This window comes from Bufo bufo, chromosome 5, assembly GCF_905171765.1.
Source record: "Bufo bufo chromosome 5, aBufBuf1.1, whole genome shotgun sequence".
NCBI lineage: Eukaryota > Metazoa > Chordata > Amphibia > Anura > Bufonidae > Bufo > Bufo bufo.
The window spans coordinates 281,400,023-281,422,555 of NC_053393.1; the positions used below are offsets into that span (position 1 = coordinate 281,400,023).

The following is a 22,533-nucleotide window of genomic DNA, read 5'->3' on the forward strand; positions in this document are numbered from 1 at the left end:
TGTCTATTGCTTCCTTAAATATTATAAGGTGGACCGATTGGCACAATTGTTCCTGACACATCTTGAACCAAGGGCCCATCCTCCCATTTTTGTTTGCCCCGTATACTTGGAGGGCCTTGAATTGGTCCCAACTCCCATTACCGCCTATTGTCCACAAAAGGTCCCTCTTATCCCATTATTCGCTGCTGCTCTGGCGAACAGTTAGGTTTAAGTCCTCTTTACAGTCTGAAAACTCCCCACTAGAATATATTCTGGGTAACCCTGCGTTCACTCCTGGACTCCAAGCACATACATTTGCCTGCTGGATCTCCCATAAGCTTTGTTCTTTACACAACTTCTTATCCATAGGTAAACATATATCTATAGATGACTTTAAGGCAAACATAACCTCCCTATGAGGGAACAGTTCAACGCTAATCAGATTTTTTCTTTTTTATGCTCTCCATAGCCATCTAACACCACTTTAGATTATACACCCTTTGAATGTTCTACTATATACTCTTTATATAAACAGAGATTTATGGGACACGTAATGCTGTTCCAGAAGAAGCTAAGCTAACATATATGAAGGCTTAGGAGGAGGATCTGAAGCTAACTTACCCAGCCACCAAATGGCACCAGCGCTCCCAGACTTTGACTAAAGGCACTACTTTAACAGAAACATCGATCAAAATACTTCATAGGACCCATATGGTCCCAGCCAAATTACACTGTATATACCCAGAAGTCTCTCCGTTGTTTCTGTGGATGTGATGAGGAAGGCACAATGCTTCATACATGGTGGACCTGCACAGTTGTGCGTAGGTTCTGGAGCAGCGTTAGTGCCCTATTGTCCTCTGTACTGGGATGTTCCTATCCCACATATCTACCTTTATATCTCCTGGGGGATAAACCCTCTTGGTTAACATTTGCTAAATTCAAGCTATCAAAGTACATACTCCTAGCTGCTCAAATTCATATAGCTTTCAAATGGCATTCTAATACGCTTAGTTTTCAAGCGGTACTAGATAGAACCAATAGGATACTCTTATATGAAAGACTTAATGCCATCCGCAAAGATACATTTGCCGCCTTTGAGAAGTTCTGGGAGCCCTGGTTGTCCTCTCCCTATTCTACTGATTTTCGCTATTGTATTACCTTATAGATGACTCACTCATGTGAAGTGCTATGTTATTTTTTATATCTAGTACATCTGACTAGTGATTTATGTAACTCCAATATTTTCCTATGTACCCATATATGTACACTTATTGGAATGTTACCCATTCATTTTTCTTTTTATGTATCTTTTTATTTTGCTGTACTTAATGATCTAATGTTTCAAAACTTCAATAAATAACCTTTGAAACAAAATTCCTTAGTGTACTTTCTAAAATGTGGTCACTTTTTGGGGGTTTCCACTGTAGGGCTACCTCTGGGTCTCTTCAAGTGCAACATGGCGCCCAAAGACAATTCTAGCAAAATCTGGCCTACAAAATCCATATAGCGCACCTTGCCTTCTGATCACTGCTTTGTGCCCGTATAGAAGTTTACGACCACACATGGAGTGTTTCTGTAAACTTCAGAATCCGGGTAATAAATATTGAGGTTGAGGCTTTTAACCCTTGTTGTGTTACAGGAAAAATAGATTAGTTTATTTTGGAAATTTTCTTAAATTTTAAAAACTGCTTTTAAAATTCTAAACCTTTTAACGTCCAGAAAAAAAAAATATTACCAAGATTATGCTAACATAGAGTAAGCATCTCATAAATTAGTTACTAATCTGTAGTAAAAGCAGAGAGAGAAAAATTTTGAAAAAAGTTAACTTTTCAAAATTTTCGGTAAATTTTGTGATTTTTCTAAAAATAAGGCTATAACAAAAACACACAAATTTCCCAGTAACATGAAGTATAAGGTGTCACGAGAAGGCAATCTCATAAAGTGACATTTTTCAGATTCTCTAAATTAGGCTTGGTCCAGAAGGGGGGTTAATGGCCTGGTCTGGAAGTGGTTAATGTAAAAATCTTGTCTTTCTTTACAGAGGCTGTGGGCCAGATAAAGACCATGTCTATTTACAGCTTCACCATCTTCCCCCTCAGCAATTGGCTTCCCGTCTGCCAGGCATTTCAGAGACTGCAATGATCTTTGCAGGGGTTGATGTCACAAAGGAGCCTATACCTGTCCTGCCCACAGTCCATTATAACATGGGAGGCATTCCAACAAACTACAAAGGTCAAGTAAGTGTACTAAATATGAGATGCAGTTTGTGCAAGAGATTACATTGTAGTGGTGCACAGTCCGCTCTTTTATGTTCTGTAATAAAGGCTAAAGTTTATCTTAAGAATAAAAAAATTAAAGTGCACATAATGTGGACTATTTAAGTATGTTTTACTTGGCCTCCCATATTTACTGTACATGTTGCTCATGGGTTGTCCACTTCAAAATTGCGGAAGCATCATATATGGATGGCGCATTTTATATTCTAATTAGAGATGAGCGAAAAGATTCTACAGTATCGATTTGTCCAATCAGCAGGGCTTCTTCATTTGCACAAATCAATTCAAACAGTCCTGCTGATTGGACAAATTGATTCACTAGAATCTTTTCGCTTATCTGTAATTCTAATGCCTCTCTCACTTTGCCATTTTGTATTAACTTTTAGTTAAAGGCTATGTACACCTTTTGGCAGCAAATTTTATGATTGCATTTTACTCATTTTAGGCCAAAAAACATTTCTTCAATTGGTCTTAATAAAAAATATTGAGCCATTCTGTCACAAAGAGTTAATGGTTTGTCTAGCTGTGTGAATTGTACTTTCACTTTGTGCCAGTCCTCTAATAAACCTTATCTCTAAATAACTGAAAGGTATTAAACACTTATTTAACCCTTTCTACCCTGGAGGCATTTTCATTTTGTGCTCCCTGCCTTCACATACTTTTTTGTTTACATAGCCATATGAAGGCTTGTTTTTTTATGGCGCTCACTATGTGTTAAAACTGACTTGTACGCTTCATTCTCCAGGTCAGTACGAATTAGGCGATACCACATATGTTTAGTTTCTCTTGAGTTTTGATACTGAAGAAAGACAAAAAATATATATTTTTTTAAAGTTTTTTGTCATTTTCTATAACGTTTTTTTGTCATTTTGTGTTCGGAGCTGTATGAGGGCTCAATTTTGCTCTGCAATCTGCACTTTTCATTGAAACCATTTTGGGGTGTGTACGACTTTTTGATTACTTTTTTATAAAAAAAATTGTGGGAGGAGAACTGACCAAAAAATGGTGAATCGACGATTTTGACACTTTCAGTTTTTCGTATGGAATGAATACATTTATATTTTGAAAGTATGGGTGTTTGTGCACACAGCGATACCCATGATGTTTCTTTTTTTCATTTTTTAAACTTTTTTATAATCATTTTTGCCAACAGGGGGTGATGTGATTTCTCGTTCATTCCATTGGGGGACACAGACCATGGGTATAGCTTAGAGATATCACCAGGAGGGACACTATGCAAAAAAAGAAGCTCCTCCTCCTCGGGCTATACCCCCAGGCACCTCCAGGAGAACTTCAGTCTTTGCTTAGTGTCCGTTCAAGGAGGTTGACGCTTATTCTTCTCCTGTTTTGTTATTTTCTGTTTTCAGATGGGGACGCAGGTCAGCATTGCGCTTTCCTGGCCCCTGTGGAGTGTCTGCCACGGTCTTCTGAAGGTTTCTGGCTACCTCCCATTCCCCCACAGAAGAAAAGTGGATCCAGGCTCGACATGTAAGCTCTGGCATCCCACCAGCTGCTGGGACACCTGCTGCCTACCCTCCACCAGAGCACTGCCCTCCTTTGGAGTCAGATGTCTGAAGAGGTGAATCCCTGCTGGTCTGGACATTGAGTGAGCATGCTGAGCAGATAAGTATTGCCTGCTTCAATCTCCCTCCCCCCCTATCTTCATGTTGTTTGTCGGGCACTCTGAGGCCGCCTGGGTGAGCTAGAAAAAGGCCTGCTGAGGGCTTTTTTTTTTTTTACTATGGGAGGGGGCCTTCTGGGTAGGGCTGGTGATTCCTGCCTACGGATATATGCCTTTCCTACCTGCCTACAGCTCAACGGCAACTTGATTTCGGCAGAGGCAGGACGCCTCTGCATATGGTGTATTTCTATTCACTTAGACTGCGGCCGCTGCGCTCTCTGAAGCTCCCCGCCGGACCGCTCCTTCATATATTAACCCCCGCTGCGCCGTACCAGGCGAAGGGGTGTATTTTAAATCGCGCGCTTATTTCGTGCCGCTAGGACGCGTTCAAGGGGGCGGAGCTTCGGCGTCCCGCTCTGTCTCTCCTTACGCCGGAGACTCTGCTGGATTGCGGCCGTGCAGCTCCTCAGTTCTCGGTGACCGGAGACTTCTGCTGTTGCCTGGGTGGTAGGAATTGCAGCAACCTGGTAGGAAATCTGTTTTTTTTTGGAATACCATCATGCCTAAACCTGGGGCCCCTAAGCCTTCCAAGGCTTCCTCTCAGGCTCCACTGGAGTCATGTAAGATATGCCTTAGGCCTTTTTCTGTCCCTGGTTCCTGTGACTCATGCCCTGCTCCTGGACAGGATCAGCCTCCTTCTCTTGCTCAGCCCGGTCCTCCCTCTGCCTCTGCGGAACCAGCGGTACCCGCCTGGGCCTCGGCCATGTCTAATGCGGCAGCTGATCTGGCCTTAGTTGCCAAGGCAGCCATGTCCTTCATGGAGCGCATGGCGGCTACTACTCCAGTGGCATCCACCACTCCATCCACTCTCAGTGACTCTCACAGAGGGCGTCTGACTTCTAAAAGGCAGCGTGAGCGGCAGCATTCCTCCTCGGATGACTCCGCTTCTCCCCCTCGCCTTGAGGCATGCCCGGTTGACTTTCCCCCTCGCAGGGCGCGCAAATCCGATGGGGAATTGTCCGGATCGGACGAAGTCACGGAGCGGGAACCCCTGCCTAAGCTTTCCACCATGGTAACCGAGTTGGTGGCAGCTGTCCGTGGCACTTTTAATATACAAGGGGATTCTCCTCCCTCCACTAGTCGGGAGTTCTCCCTTTTTCCACCCAAGAAACAGGAGTCCGCCGTGTTCCCTATTCATGAGGAATTCACTGCGGTCATATCAAAAGCTTGGGATCGACCTAATCAAAAATTTTCAGCCACCAAGCGTATGGATACGCTTTATCCTTTTCCAGCTGACACAGTGGAAAAGTGGACTTCTTCCCCTAAGGTAGATCCTCCGGTGGCCAGGTTAGCCAAGAACACGGCCCTTCCCGTCCTAGACGGTTCCTCTCTGCAGGATGCGGTGGACAGACGTTTGGATTCACTTTCCAAGTCCATCTTCTCCCTGGCGGGCGCTTCCCTGCGACCGGCCTTTGCGTCGGCTTGGGTCGCCAGAGCCCTTACGACGTGGTTGCAGCGCCACCACCAGGATCTGTCAGAGCAGGACGCCTCTGCAGATACTCTGGATTTTATCATCCAGATGTCTCAAGCTTCTAAATATCTCTGTGAGGCTTCAATGGACATCGGCTCCCTCTTTGCCCGTATTTCGGCCCTCTCTGTCATTCAGCGCAGGGAGGCCTGGCTGAAGGTGTGGGACGCTGATGCCTCATCCAAGCGTTCCCTCGCTAACCTTCCCTTTGAAGGGTCCAGGCTCTTTGGGGCTCAACTAGATGAATTCATTTCTGCCGCAACTGGGGGCAAGAGCACTCATCTACCCCAGCCCAGGACCAAGCGTCCCTTTCGGTCTCGGCCTTCAGGTTTCCGGGGCCAGTCCTTTTTGTCGCTTCTCCACTGCCAGGACGCCGTCGTCCTCATCAGCAGGGGGATCCCAGGACTCCCGCAAGAAGCCTTTCTTCAAGCCCCAGCCCTCTTGGCAGCCTCGGGCGCAGTCAGCCCGTCCTCCTGCTCCCAAGCAACCCTCCGCATGAAGGGGTGCCCCCACCCCTCGTGGTGGGGGGCTGTCTGCTCTCCTTTCAACAGGTCTGGAGGGCTCACGTTCAGGACGCCTGGGCTCTGGAAGTGGTGACGTCCGGCTACAAGTTGGAGTTCGCGTCCAGCCCGCCGGAACGTTTTTTCCCTTCTCGCGTTCCGGGGGATGCAGCCAGGGCCTCGAACCTCTTTTTTGCGATCTCCTCTCTTCTGGACCGTGGTGTCATTTCCCCCGTTCCCCCAGAAGAGCAAGGGACAGGTTTTTACTCAAACCTGTTCGTTGTTCCAAAGAAGGAGGGGTCAGTGCGTCCAATCTTGGATCTAAAACTTCTCAACAAGTTTCTACGGGTGCGGAAGTTTCGCATGGAGTCCCTTCGCTCCGTTATTGCTTCTCTGCTTCCAGGAGAATTTCTCGCGTCTGTGGACATTCAAGACGCCTACTTGCACGTCCCTATTGCAGAGTCCCACCATCGCTTTCTGCGCTTTGCCATAGGCGGGCGTCATTACCAGTTCGTCGCCCTACCTTTTGGCTTGGCGACCGCCCCTCGAGTTTTTACAAAGATTCTGGCGCCTCTCATGGCGCTTCTTCGCACCAGGGGCATCTCTTTGTTACCATACCTAGACGACATCTTGATAAAAGCTCCGTCTCTTCCACAGGCCGAGGACAGCGTCCGAATCACGGTTCAATCCCTGGAACGGTTCGGGTGGCTGATCAATCTCCCCAAGTCCTCTCTGCACCCCTCCCAGAGACTCTCGTTCCTGGGGATGATCTTGGACACCTCGATTTCTCAGGTGTTTCTTCCAGATTCCAAGGCTTCCCAGATTCGTCTGGCAGTGGTGCTCCTTCTACGCTCTCCACGTCCCACCATTCGGGAGTGCATGCGGGTGCTGGGCCTTATGGTCTCCTCTTTCGAGGCGATTCCGTACGCCCAATTTCACACTCGTCCGCTACAACAGATGATCCTTGCCCTCTGGAACAAGAACCCTCGGGGTCTAGACACTCCTGTTCGTCTGTCCCGGCAAGTTCGAGCGTCTCTCCCATGGTGGCAGTCTTCCCTGAACCTATCGTCAGGAAAGTCCTTCCTTCCGTTCTCCTGGACGATAGTCACCACCGACGCCAGCCTCATCGGTTGGGGAGATGTTCTCCGGAACCTCACAGTTCAGGGTGTCTGGTCGACGGAGGAATCCCGTCTCCTGATAAACGTTTTGGAATTAAGGGCGATTTTCCACTTCCTCTCCCATTGGACTCCTCTCCTTGCGACTCGCCCGATGCGGGTTCAGTCGGACAATGCCACGGCTGTCGCTTATGTCAACCATCAGGGCGGGACTCGCAGTCGGGCAGTAATGCGGGAAGTAGCGAGGATCCTCTTATGGGCGTTAGTCTCATGTTCCAGTATTGTCGGCAGTGTACATCCCGGGAGTCGACAATTGGACGGCGGATTTTCTGAGTCGCACCAAGGTGGATCCGGGAGAGTGGTCTCTCCATCCGGAGGTGTTCGAGGACATCTGCCACCGATGGGGCCGTCCGGACGTAGATTTGATGGCTTCCCGGCTCAACCACAAGGTGCCGGTGTGTCTAGCCCGCTCACGAGACCCACGGGCGGGCGGGGTGGACGCGCTGGTATCTCCATGGCAGCGGTTCAGCCTCCTTTACGACTTCCCTCCGATTCCTCTGTTGCCGAAAGTGCTGCGCAAGATCGAGGCGGAGGGGATACCAACCATTCTCGTCGCTCCGGATTGGCCTCGCCGCGCCTGGTTCTCCAGCGTCGCTTGTATGTTGGCGGACGTTCCGTGGCCTCTGCCCGACAGAGAGGATCTCCTGTCTCAGGGGCCGCTCTTCCACCAGAATTCACGGCAGCTGCGTTTAACGGCGTGGCTGTTGAGACCGCCATCCTGAGGAAGAGAGGCTTCTCTGATGCGGTGGTGAGAACCATGATCAGGGCTCGGAAGCCGGCTTCTCCACGGATCTATTATCGCACCTGGAAGGCCTTCCTGTTTTTTTGTGAGAAATCGGGCTACCCGCCCCTACGTTTCTCTGTCCCAGTGGTGCTGTCCTTTCTCCAGTCCGGCCTCGACATGGGTCTGTCGCTCAGTTCTTTGAAGGGTCAGGTTTCTGCTTTGGCTATCTTTTTTCAGAGGTCCATTGCCTTTTTGGGACCTGTAAAAACCTTCCTGCAGGGGGTGGCGCATTCTGTTACCCCGTATGTGCCTCCCTTGCCCCCCTGGGATCTCAACTTGGTTCTGCGTGGCCTTCAGGCGGCGCCTTTTGAACCTCTGAGGGAGGTCTCTCTGGTTTTACTCACCTGGAAGGTAGTTTTTCTGGTGGCCATAACCTCCATCAGGCGAGTTTCGGAGCTGGCCGCACTTTCCTGCCGGGAACCTTTTCTGGTCTTTCACCAGGATAAGGTGGTGCTCAGACCGGTGCCTTCTTTTTTGCCCAAGGTAGTTTCTCCCTTCCACCTTAACAAGGATCTTGTCCTGCCCTCTTTTTGTCCTTCTCCGGCGAACCCCAAGGAATGCGCTCTACACTCCCTGGACGTCGTCAGGGCTCTGAAGGTGTACCTGGGGGCTACCGCTTCCTTCCGGCGTTCAGACTCTCTCTTTGTGATTCCTGAAGGGTCCCTTAAGGGCCTGGCGGCTTCCAAGGTCACCGTGGCGCGGTGGATCCGTTCCGCTATTGCTGCGGCATATCGCGCTCGTGGCCATGTTCCGCCGTCGCGGATTACCGCTCACTCCACAAGGGCAGTGGGAGCTTCCTGGGCTAGACGCAATCGCGCATTCGTTTCCCAGTTGTGTAAGGCGGCCACTTGGTCGTCCTTACATACTTTCACAAAGTTTTATCAGTTACACTCTCTGGCCTCGGCTGATGCGCAGGGTATTGCAGTCTGTGGTTCCGGTTTGACTGCTGGACGTTTATTCCTGGCGGTGTTGGATTTGTTCTTTTTTCCCACCCCATGGACTGCTTTGGGACGTCCCATGGTCTGTGTCCCCCAATGGAATGAACGAGAAAAGGAGATTTTTGTGAAACTCACCTGTGAAATCTTTTTCTCGTAATTTCCATTGGGGGACACAGCTCCCACCCCTTTTTTGGTTTACGCCTTATGGTGTGCTGTGTGATGGTTTCCATAGTGTTTTATTTCCGTTCTCCTACTGCTTTTGCAACGACTGAAGTTCTCCTGGAGGTGCCTGGGGGTATAGCCCGAGGAGGAGGAGCTTCTTTTTTTGCATAGTGTCCCTCCTGGTGATATCTCTAAGCTATACCTATGGTCTGTGTCCCCCAATGGAAATTACGAGAAAAAGATTTTACAGGTGAGTTTCACAAAAATCTCCTTTTTTTTTTTTTTACACTTTATAGTTCCCATAGGGAACTGTAACAAACAATCATTAGATAGCTTTTCTTATAGACTTCAATGCTATTGTACTAGTTTCCTATGGAGCCCTGGTACAGACAAGGATTCCATAGGAAACGCTATGCTGCAGCCTCCTGTCATTCTCTGACAGGGGCTGCTGCATACAAGCTCAGACTCCGGCTGCTCCTATTGAAACACTGGGGAGTTTAAATGTCCACGATCGATATTACCGCCGGTCGCGGACATTAGCGGCAAGTGCGGTTGCTATGCGCCATCTTTAAAGACCCGACGTGATGTACTATTACGTCACATGTTGGGAAAGGGTTAAGCCACATTCTTATCACTGAGCTATAATGAGTTTTTAGGAGGTCAGAGATGAGGAACCATCAGCTGAGTTGCTTGACGGAACTGAGTAAAAATTCAGAGCATGCTGCTAGAGAATCTCAAAGCTGCACAGAGAAAGGGGCTCAACATTTTTAATAACGATTAATTGAAAAAATAATTTTTAACGCAAAATGAGTACAATGCAATAATAAAAAAAAAATGCCCCCAAAGGTGTACATGACCTTTTAAGTAAAAACTTTAATTTGGAAAATAATTTTTGGTCTTTTGCAGGTGATTATTCATGAAAATGGACAAGACCAAGTGGTTTCTGGTCTATATGCATGTGGTGAGGCCGCTTCAGCCTCTGTACATGGTGCCAACCGACTTGGTGCAAACTCCCTCCTAGATTTGGTTGTGTTTGGCCGTGCCTGTGCTCTTAGCATAGCAGAGACCTGCAGGCCAGGTATGCCTTTTATACAAATGATCTGTGTTTCTTTACTGATGGTACTTTACAAATTATGTGTATCAGTGTTACTTACCCTTAGAGGACCCTGCTATTTTCCTTTTGTGCGTTTTTAACTCCTTGGGGGTGGATTTTATGGCATTTCCTATGATTACAAAGATACCACACTTGTTAAGTGTTTCTTATGTTGTAATGCTGGGGGGAAAAATTGTAAAAAAAAAAAAAATATATGTTTTTATTGCCATATTCTAACCCCTACTGTTTTATATTTATGTCTATCGAGCTGTGTGAGGGCTCATCTGTACTTTTCAGTGACACCATCTTGAAGTGTGTGTGTCATTTTTTTTATTAAAATTTTTGGGGGAGGTGAAGTGACAAAAAATGACAAATTGGTAATTTAGAAATTTTTTTTTTCCATTATGCCATTTGCAGTATAGGATAAATATTTTTAACCTCTAAAGGACACATGACGTACCAGTACGGCATGTTGTCCTAGTACTTAAGGACACATGACGTACAGGTACGTCATGTGTATTTATGGTCACCGCCGCCCGTAACCCCCCCAAACCTGCAGTTTGCCGCTTTTACCTGCGGTTTGCGGCGGCGATCAGTGGTGCCATCGGGTCCCCATGCGGCTTTAGGGGGGACCCGATGGCATGGAAGGCAGAGCGATGCCTAAGGAAGGCATCGCGCTGCCTTCCGGTGACGAGCCTGTGAGATCCAGCCCCCTGGATCTCAGGCCGGAAGCTGTATGAAAACGAAAGAAAGACCAGAGGTGTCCAAATGGAAGGTGGAAAGCAGTGTCCACCTAATATAACCACTAAGGGCACTCGTAGTTATAACTCGGTACTAGCTCCCGAGTAGGATAAGCGAAGAAACAAGAGAAACGGAGCTCATGGTACCAGAAAAAGTAAAAATGTAATTTATTTAATTATGACATAATAAAAAGACGTACATATGAATGATTTGCCATTAAAAAGTGAATGGAAGCAGATGAAAAGCGCCACCCTGGGTGATTCAGCACACAGTCTTTTTCCAGGTGAGTCCCTGTCTTCTTTTTAGCCCACGGCATTCTATACAGGTTTTTACCTATACCTGATCTCTATTGTGGTTTGTTGTTTATTTCTTTTTGCACTTGCAACACAAACCTTGCCATGTGCAGGGCCGGATTAACGTAGGGGCGGATGGAGCTGCAGCTCCAGGCCCCTGCATGAAAATAGGCCCAGCAGCCCGCATACAGGGCCGGACTGGCCTACCTGGATACCGGTAAAATTCCCGTTAGGCCGGTAGTCTTGACTGCTGCACGGCCGGCCGTGCCGACAGCGAGGAGGCTCCTTGACTGGTGCAGTATTACACAGAGGGACTGACAGAGAGAGGAGCCCATCCCCGCCCCCAACAGCAGGCTCCAGCACGGACATTGCCCGGAGCCTGACTCCTCCCACACATGTGACTGATCACATGATCATGACATCACGGAAGGTCCTTCAGCCTGCTAGCTGCTGCTTGTGCAGAGCTGTCATCCGGCTGTTCAGGGCTGTGTATCAGGTAGGACTCGGAGGCTGAGTACAGAGTACAGTCATAGCACACATCCCCTATAACAGTGCATCATCCATAGGTCCCCCATAACAGTACCAAACACAGATCCCCATAACAATGCCATCCACAGTTCCCCATAACAGTGCCAACAGTGCCAACCACAGATCCTCCATAACAGTGCCATCCACAGATCCCCATAACAATGCCATCCACAGTTCCCCATAACAGTGCCAACCACAGATCCTCCATAACAGTGCCATCCACAGATCCCCATAACAATGCCATCCACAGTTCCCCATAACAGTGCCAACCACAGATCCTCCATAACAGTGCCATCCACAGATCCCCATAACAATGCCATCCACAGTTCCCCATAACAGTGCCAACCACAGATCCTCCATAACAGTGCCATCCACAGATCCTCCATAACAGTGCCATCCACAGATCCCCATAACAATGCCATCCACAGATCCTCCATAACAGTGCCAACCACAGATCCTCCATAACAGTGCCATCCACAGATCCCCATAACAATGCCATCCACAGATCCCCATAACAGTGCCATCCACAGATCCTCCATAACAGTGCCATCCACAGATCCCCATAACAGTGCCATCCACAGATCCCCATGACAGTGCCATCCACAGATCCTCCATAACAGTGCCATCCACAGATCCCCCATAACAGTGCCATCCACTGATCCTCCATAACAGTGCCATCCACAGATCCCCCATAACAGTGCCATCCACAGATCCCCATAACAATGCCATCCACAGATCCCCATAACAGTGCCATCCACAGATCCTCCATAACAGTGCCATCCACAGATCCCCATAACAGTGTCATCCACAGATCCCCATAACAGTGCCATCCACAGATCCCCATAACAGTGTCATCCATAGATCCCCTCCATAACAGCGTGATCTACAGATCCCCCATAACAGTGCCATCCGCAGATCCTTCATAACAGTGCCATCCGCAGATCCCCCATAACAGTGCAGGGGTGTGGAGATTTTAAAAAAAACTACTTGTCGAAGGACTAAAGCGGGGGCTCGATCTACTTGTTCCTCATGACAACCTACTTGTCCTGATACAAAAAATAATTTTAAATCAAAACCTTATTTCAATGCACCGCCACGCTTTCTTATGCAGGGATGGGTGGCTGGCTTGCGTTCCAGCCTTTGTGGTGTGAAATGACTAAGTTTAGGCCTCGTTCACACCAGATGATTCTGTCCAGAATGCCTACATCGCGGCCGGCTCACTATGTTGTGGGGCAGGAGGGGGCGTGACAATCCATTGAAGTGAATGGCACCGTAGCCACAGGCGCAGGCGATCGGATGCACGGGATCGCAAGGCACAATTATGCCTGAGGTCCGGTCACAAGGCTGCTTGCAGCATTTTGTTTTGACTGGACTGCAGACATAATGTGCCTTGCGATCCTGTGCAGCCAATCGCATTGCAGCCGTTGGGCATGGTTATGGTGCCAATCACTTCAACAGACCCCTCCTGCCTCACAATATAGTTAGCCGGCCGCAATGCGGTGCAGGGCATTCTGGACAGAATCAGGCCAGAACGCACTGCCTGGTGTGAACGAGGCCTTAATGTGATCACAGCAATTAGTTTAGTGCCGACTCTTGCTAATCTTAGTACATTACTACCCGTACCTCTAGGTGGTTTAGGCAAACTAGCTGCTGATGTGGCATGGAAAGGACCCCCCTCACCTTCCCAGTTTGACAACACATGCAGAAAGGGGGTCCTCTGAGGGGTGCTGGCAGAGGTGAAAGTTCTATCAATGCTCCTGGCTCTGTAACGGCTCTGTCACTGCTCCTCCCCCAGAACCTTTCATTGCTCCACCCCTCCAGCTCTGTAATTTCTTCTTCCCCACGCTGTCACTACACCACGCCCCCCCCTTCCCACTCTGTCACCGCGGCTGCGTCACTGCTCTTAGAGATGGGAAGTTCGGATCTTTTTCATGAATCGGATCTTCGGTTCACTTGCTGAGGCTACTTTCACACTAGCGTTCGGAGCGGATCCGTCTGCATTATAACTTAGAAAATTTTCTAAGTCTGAAAGTAGCTTCAGACGGATCCGTCCAGACTTTACATTGAAAGTCAATGGGGGACGGATCCGCTTGAAGATTGAGCCATATGGTGTCATCTTCAAGCGGATCCGTCCCCATTGACTTCCATTATAAGTCTGGACGGATCCGCACGGCCAGGCGGACACCCGAACGCTGCAAGCTGCGTTCAGGTGTCCGCTCACTGAGCGGAGCGGAGGCTGAGCGCTGGCAGGCGGATGCATTCTCAGCGGATCCGCCTCCACTGAGAATGCATTAGGGCTGGACAGCTGCGTTCAGGACCGCTTGTGAGACCCTTCAAACGGAGCTCACGAGCGGACACCTGAACGCAGGTGTGAAAGTAGCCTGAGTCGGCTCTCAAGTGAACCGAAGGTGAGGAGGGACTGGCTCCTGGCAAACACAGCTCTGCTGCAGTGAATGCCGTGGAGCAGACTGTGATGTAGTGGCTATAGTTATTGCAGGGACTCAGATAATTGTCTGAGAGTTTATTAGTTAAAAGAATGGTGTCACTGAGTCCCTACCAGGCTTCCTGCTCTGCTACACTGCTGCATGCACCCTGTACACACACAGCTCTGCTACATGCTATACTAGCTCTGCTACATGCTACACACAGCTCTGCTACATGCTATACTAGCTCTGCTACATGCTCCCCCCCCCATGGGGGTTCTACAAAAGAGCTATTGTGGGGCAAAATTCATATTCGTGTTTTAAAATGAATGCTTTCGCCTTTTATAAACAAGTAAATAAGGACACAATGCTGTGGGGCTGGTGTGCAACTTTTTCCAGGGCTGGTTTTTATCCCCAGTCCGGCCCTGTTTGCATAGGCCAACCGGAGCTAGGCCCGCATAGGCCGCCTCGCTGAGGTTGCCTGGCGGCCGCCCCGCAACCCTTTAGTAGGACCGAACCGTGCTGACTGTCAGATGATGACAGGGCCGGCGCGCAAGGAGAAATCTCCCAGGCCGGCCCTTTACAGAACTCACCAGGACAGTGACAGCTGACAGATCAGGTCAGGTGACAGGTCAGCTGTGCACGCCGCGCTGCGTCGTCACGTCAGACTCCTCCCCTGGGGCCTAGGCCATGCCGTAAAGTGAAAGACCGTGACGGCTGCTGCGCGCGGGAAGTTCAAAATTCTTCCTGCGTGGAGTCAGGGGTGCTGCCAGTGGTGAGTCGCGTTCAGCAGCCTTCAGTGTACTGCCCAGAAAACAACTCCTAGGCGGTAAGTAAATCAGCATTGGCTCACCTCACCTATTATACTGTATACTGTATAATTTATACATGTCATTCAGGAGCATGGAAAAGCTGGGTGATGATTTTTTTCACCTAGCTTTTCCATGCTCCTGAATTGCATATCTGCTTATAGGCATATATAGCTTTATAATAGCTGAGCCTGATCTATTATAAACAGATATGCCATTCAGGAGCATGGAAAAGCTAAGTGAGAAATAGTCACCTAGCTCTTCAATGCTCCTGGGTGGTATATCTGCTTATAATAGATCAGGTATTATAAACAGATATGCCTATAGGCAGATTTGCCATTCAGGAGCATAACATGGAAAGGTAAGGTGAGAAATTGTCACCTAACTTTTCCATGCTCCTGAATGGCAGATCTGCATATAATAGCTTGGCTATTATAAACATGTATGCATATAAGCAGATATGCCATTCAGGAGTATGGAAAAGCTAGGTGACTATTTCTTGCCTACCTATCTTTTCCAAGCTCCTCAATGGCATATCTTCTTATAATAGATTAGCTTTTATAAACACATATGCCATTCAGGAGCATGGAAAAGCTAGACGTGAATGACATATCCAGCAGCACTAGTTAACTCCTTGGGGGGTGGCTATACATAATACAGCCATCTATATAGATGGCTGTATATTTAAACTGTGGCCAGAGATGTACACTTAGGCTAAGTTCACACAGCAGATTTTTCACACGCAAACCCGTGCGTAAATCTGCTTCAAAATTACGCATGAACTTTAGTCCAATAGACTTGAATGGGATTACGCAGACCCGTTCACACTTCAAACTTTATGCATGCGTATTTTCACATGTGTAATTTTGCGTAAATTCACACTTTATTTGTGCTATAAAAAGTTGCTCTGCGTTGCGTTTTCATTTTCTATAAAAAGGCCCATTAAAATCTTCTGCACCAGGCCCATGATGCTCTTAATCCGGCCCTGGCCATGTGGTCTCTCTTTTTGGACTGTTGACTCACCTGTGTACTGTATCCATCCTACCCATGGGTTGGTTATTTCACCCTGTATTTCCCATTGATCTATATATTTATCTTTACCATTGACATGTGTGTCACCCCAGGGTGGCGTTTTTCATCTGCTTCCATTCACTTTTTAATGGCAAATCATTCATATGTACGTCTTTTTATTATGTCATTATTAAATAAATAAAATGTTTACTTTTTCTGGTACCATGAGCTCCGTTTCTCTTGTTTCTTCGGAAGCTGTATGAGTAATACTCACTGTATTACTCATACAGCCAATGCATTCCAATACAGAAGTATTGGAATGCATTGTAAAGGGATTAGACCCCCAAAAGTTCAAGTCCCAAAGTGAGACAAAAAATAAAGTGAAAAAAAAGTTTAAAAAATAGTTTTCCCCCCAAAAAATTAAGAGTTTCAAGTAAAATTAAACAAAAATGTCATTTTCCCCAAATAAAGTTTAAAAAAAAAGGTAAAAAATAGGGGGGGGGGGGGAGAAAGTATACATATTAGGTATCGACTGGCTCTAAACATATCACATGACCTAACCCCTCAGATGAACACCGTAAAAAATAAAAACTGTGCTAAATAAACAATTTTTTTGTCACCTTACATCACAAAAAGTACAACAGCAAGCGATCAAAAAGGCGTTTGCCCACCAAAATAGTACCAATCTAACCGTCACCTCATCCTGCAAAAAATGAGCCCCTACCTGAGACAATCGCCCAAAATATAAAAAAAAATATGGCTCAGAATATGGAGACACTAAAACATCATTTTTTTTGTTTTAAAAAAGCGGTTATTGTGTAAAACTTACATTAAAAAAAAGTATACATATTAGGTATCGACAGGCTCTATAAAAATATCATATGACCTAACCCCTCAGATGAACACCGTAAAAAAAATTAAATAAAAACTGTGCTAAATAATTTTGTCACCTTACATCACAAAAAGTGTAATAGCAAGCGATCAAAAAGTCACACGCACCCCAAAATAGTGCCAATAAAACTGTCATCTCATCCCGCAAAAATTATACCCTACCCAAGGTAATCGCCCAAAAACTGAAAAAATTATGGCTCTCGGACTATGGAAACACTAAAACATGATTTTTTTTTTTTTTAAAAAAGAAATCATTGTGTAAAACTTACATAAATAAAAAAAAAAGTATACATATTAGGTATCGCCGCGTCCGTGACAACCTGGTCTATAAAAATACCACATGATCTAACCTGTCAGATAAATTTTGCCTCACAAAAAGTGTAATATAGAGCAACCAAAAATCATATGTACCCTAAACTAGTACCAACAAAACTTCCACCCTATCCCGTAGTTACTAAAATGGGGTCACTTTTTTGGAGTTTCTACTGTAGGGGTGTATCAGGGGGGCTTCAAATGGGACATGGTGTAAAAAAAAAAACAGTCCAGTCCAGCAAAATCTGCCTTCCAAAAACCGTATGGCATTCCTTTCCTTCTGCGCCCTGCCGTGTGCCCGTACAGCGGTTTATGACCACATATGGGGTGTTTTTGTAAACTACAGAATCAAGGCCATAAATATTGTTTGGTTTGGCTGTTAACCCTTGCTTTGTAACTGGAAAAAAATTATTAAAATGGAAAATCTGCCAAAAAAGTGAAATCTTGAAATTGTATCTCTATTTTCCATTAATTCTTGTGGAACACCTAAAGGGTTAACAAAGTTTGTAAAATCAGTTTTGAATACCTTGAGGGGTGTAGTTTATAGAATGGGGTCATTTTTGGGTGGTTTCTATTATGTAAGCCTCGCAAAGTGACTTCAGACCTGAACTGGTCCCAAGAAATTGGGTTTTTGAAAATTTCTGAAAAATTTCAAGATTTGCTTCTAAACTTCTAAGCCTTGTAACATCCCCAAAAAATAAAATCTTCCCAAAATGATCCAAACATGAAGTAGACATATGAGGAATGTAAAGTAATAACTATTTTTGGAGGTATTACTATGTATTATAGAAGTAGAGAAATTGAAACTTGGAAATTTGCAATTTTTTAAAAATTTTTGGTAAATTTGGTATTTTTTTTAATAGATAAAAATGATTTTTTTTTTTACTTCATTTTACCAGTGTCATGAAGTACCATATGTGACGAAAAAACTATCTCAGAATGGCCTGGATAACTCAAAGCCTTTGAAAGTTATCACCACTTAAAGTGACACTGGTCAGATTTGCCAAAAATGGCCTGGTCCTTAAAGGATAACGGTCACATTTAGACCCTAATTTCAATTTTCATATACACTCACCTAAAGAATTATTAGGAACACCTGTTCTATTTCTCATTAATGCAATTATCTAGTCAACCAATCACATGGCAGTTGCTTCAATGCATTTAGGGGGGTGGTCCTGGTCAAGACAATCTCCTGAACTCCAAACTGAATGTCAGAATGGGAAAGAAAGGCGATTTAAGCAATTTTGAGCGTGTCATGGTTGTTGGTGCCAGACGGGCCGGTCTGAGTATTTCACAATCTGCTCAGTTACTGGGATTTTCACGCACAACCATTTCTAGGGTTTACAAAGAATGGTGTGAAAAGGGAAAAACATCCAGTATGCGGCAGTCCTGTGGGCAAAAATGCCTTGTGGATGCTAGAGGTCAGAGGAGAATGGGCCGACTGATTCAAGCTGATAGAAGAGCAATGTTGACTGAAATAACCACTCGTTACAACCGAGGTATGCAGCAAAGCATTTGTGAAGCCACAACACGCACAACCTTGAGGCGGATGGGCTACAACAGCAGAAGACCCCACCGGGTACCACTCATCTCCACTACAAATAGGAAAAAGAGGCTACAATTTGCACGAGCTCACCAAAATTGGACTGTTAAAGACTGGAAAAATGTTGCCTGGTCTGATGAGTCTCGATTTCTGTTGAGACATTCAAATGGTAGAGTCCGAATTCGGCGAAAACAGAATGAGAACATGTATCCATCCTCTGATGGCTACTTCCAGCAGGATAATGCACCATGTCACAAAGCTCGAATCATTTCAAATTGGTTTCTTGAACATGACAATCAGTTCACTGTATTAAAATGGCCCCCACAGTCACCAAATCTCAACCCAATAGAGCATCTTTGGGATGTGGTGGAACGGGAGCTTCGTGTCCTGGATGAGCATCCCTCAAATCTCCATCAACTGCAAGATGCTATTCTATCAATATGGGCCAACATTTCTAAAGAATGCTATCAGCACCTTGTTGAATCAATGCTACGTAGAATTAAGGCAGTTCTGAAGGCCAAAGGGGGTCCAACACCGTATTAGTATGGTGTTACTAATAATTCTTTAGGTGAGTGTATGTAGTTACTAATAACATGATATTCCAGAATCAGTTACTATTAGCCTGACTTACCCCATATTTAATAAGATTCAGCCCTTAGCAACCAGTCTGCATAAAACTGCAATTTCACTATTCAGTTAAGATGGCCGCCACTGCCCTCATCCTGAGGCTAATCCCGCCTGCCCTCACTAGCCAGTAACAATAGCCCCTCAAAAGTGTCAGTAACCAGAGCCCTTCCCATAAAGGGTTAATCTCCTGCAGCACTAAGGGGTCCTCTTACCACATGTTGCTTTCATTTACACACTGAGCAGATGGCAGATCTCCCTTCCATGTTGTGCGCTGCTTCCACTCTGCATTCTCCAGCTCTGCTGAGTGAGGGAGCGTCTGCCAAGCGCAGGGACAGGGAGAAGTGCACACAGCCCAGGCACTGTTATCAGCTGCTGGGGAGGACCTCGCTTTAATCATTTACTTACAGTCCCGGGCTGTCAGTAATGTGACCTTGCAGCCTGCTTCTAGACAGATAGACTGACAATGCCTAGCAACCCTATTTTAAGCACAGGTAAAAGTAGGCAGTCCAGGGAACAAAAATGTGGAAATAAGGGGTAATTGAATACATAGTGAAACGTTGAAATAGGGCCACCAAGGTGAGATTAATCACCACATTCCAATACTCCAAAAAAATATAATACAATTTATCCTTTAAGGTGGAATAAGGCTGTGTCCTAAAGGGGTTAAGTATGGGCGTTTTTGGATACGTCGATGTTTGTGATGTTTTTAAAAGTTTATTTTGATTTTGGGAAAGGTAGGGGGTGTGATTTGAATATTTATATTTTAACCCCTTCAGGACACAGCCATTTTTCACCTTCCTGACCAAGCCTATTTTTGCAAATCTGAAATGTCATTTTATGCGGTAATAACTTTGGAACGTTTATACTTATCTAAGCGACTCTGAGACAGTTTTCTCGTAACACGATGTACTTTGTTAAAGGTAAATTTGAGTCTGTATGTTTTACCTTTTATTTATTAAAAAATCCTAAATTTACCGAAAAGTTAGAAAAATTCACTATTTTCTAAATTTGAATTTCTCAATTTTTTTTTTGTTTTTTTATTTGCCAACTGAGTTTTGAAGTCACTTTGTGGGGCTTAGAAAGGGTTACCAGCCAAACCTCAATATTTATTGCCCTGTTTCTGCTGTTTACAGAAACACCCCGCATGAGGTCCTAAACTGCTGTATGGTCACACGGCAGGGCTCCGAAGGAAAGGAGCGCCATATGGTTTTTGGAGGGCAGATTTTTCTTGAATGGTTTTTGGGTGCCATGTTATCTTTAAAGGCACACTAAGGTACCCCCACAGTAGAATCCCCCCCAAAAAGTTGACCCCATTTTGGAAACTACACCCCTCAAGGGAATTGGGTGAGGGGTGTACTGACCTCTTCGACCCCACAGGCTTTTAATAGAATTTAGAAACACTTGGGTGTGGAAATTAAAATTGTCATGTCTTCCAATAAAATGTTGCATAAGCCCCTCATTTTTATATTTTCACATGGGTTAACAGGAGAAAATTTACCACAAATTTTGTTAAGCATTTTCTCCTGAACATAGCAACGCCCCATATGTAGCTGTAAATTGCGGTTTGGGCACATGGCATGGATCAGAAGAGAAGGAGTGCCATATGGTTTTTGGAGGGCAGATTTGGTGTAATGGTTTACAGTTGCTATGTTGCTATTGATCAACCTCTGGACACCAGTAGAGCCATTTTCTGACAACCCAAAAAGCTTTATCATTGGTTCTTTTATGGGGTACATTTAACTTTATCACTTTTTACTTAGCTTTTTGGATAGCAATATAAACATAAGGCCCCGCCATTGTTTTTTGGGATTTATTATTGGTGGGGCAAACACAGTACGTGAAAAATTACACATTATCTTTATTCTGCTGGTCAGTACGATTACAGAGATACCAATTTTATGTAGTTTTTTTTATGTTTTACCACTTTTGCGCACAACATAATAATCCTGTTTTTGTCACTATTTTCTGAGAGACATATTTTTTAATTTTCTGCAGAGGCTCATTTTTTTGAAGGATGAATTGACATTTTCATTGGTACCATTTTGGGGTACATAGATTTTTTTGGGCTGCTAGCTATTATGCTTTTTGTATGGCTAAGTGACATATGGTTTTTTTTTTTTTTTTTTTTTACAGCATTCAGCTGAAGGGGTAGACCATTGAATATTCTTTATAGAGCAGATCATTATGGACGCAGCGATACCCAATGTCTATTTTTAAATTTTTGTTTGCAATCTTACACAATAAAAGGATTTTTGAAAAGAAATGCTGTTTTTGTGTTGCCATTTTCTGAGGGCTATATTTTTTTTCTGCCAATCGACTTGTGTGAGGGCTCATATTTTTGCAGGATTAGGTGATGTTTTCAGTAGTACCATTGTGGGGTACGTTGTACTTTTTGATCACTTGCTGCTATACTACAGGGCAAAGTGACCAAAAAATTGCTATTTTGTTAGGTTTTTTTGGGCGTTCATATGACAGAATAGATCATGTCATATTTTTATACAGCAGAACATTACGGACGCAGTGATACCTATTATGTCTGTTTTTATTTAATTTTTTATTTTTTTTACAAGTTTGTCTGTTTATGACAGTTTTTTATAATAAAAATAATAAAATCTGGGGAATATAATAGCCCCGTCTGTTAAAACAACAACAATAAAAAAGAACCACACACAAACAATATTCAATACTGAGAACACCAAAACAATAACACATAATACCAATCCCGGTTTCTTTCCCTGTAAAATTTGTAAAGCCTGTCATATAACAAGTCAGATTAAACCAATAAAAACGATAGAGGGTGCGCCGAGGACATTTGAGATAGAGGGTCATCTCACTTGCTACACCAGTGGGGGTGATCTACTTTATCAAATGTCCTTGCGCAAAATTATATGTAGGCAGAACAAAAAGAACTTTACAAACCAGGATAAAGGAACATATGGCCAATATAAAGAAAAAATTTGAAGGTCATCCATTATCACGACATTTTGCGGAAAAACATGGAGGGATTTTTAGGGGGTTTACGTTCGGAGCGTTAGAACATATTAGACCTGACCAAAGAGGTGGAGACTATATTAGAGTAATGTCCAGGAATGGAACTAAGTGGATTTTTAATCTGAACACTCTTGCACCAGGGGGACTGAATCAAGAAATTGAATTTGCTTTCCCCTAGAATCCACTATCATAAAATCACACAAAATGCACATAATAATCCAATATAACCATTATTAGGATAATATAATTTTTAATATGCCTCCCCATTCATAATATACTCTACTATTTTATGTATTATAAAACATTCC

The 22,533-nt window shown here is 45.0% G+C and overlaps 1 protein-coding gene across 2 annotated transcripts in view; it reads left to right on the forward strand.

Moving 5' to 3' along the window:
• Positions 1–22,533, forward strand: part of SDHA (succinate dehydrogenase complex flavoprotein subunit A) — a 615,692-nt gene that overhangs the window by 325,259 nt on the left and 267,900 nt on the right. For both annotated transcript variants that reach the window (XM_040431943.1, XM_040431944.1), the window contains 2 exons: positions 2,021–2,216; positions 9,870–10,041. In XM_040431943.1, coding sequence (XP_040287877.1) covers positions 2,021–2,216; positions 9,870–10,041 — 368 coding nt within the window. The remainder of the gene's footprint in view (positions 1–2,020; positions 2,217–9,869; positions 10,042–22,533) is intronic.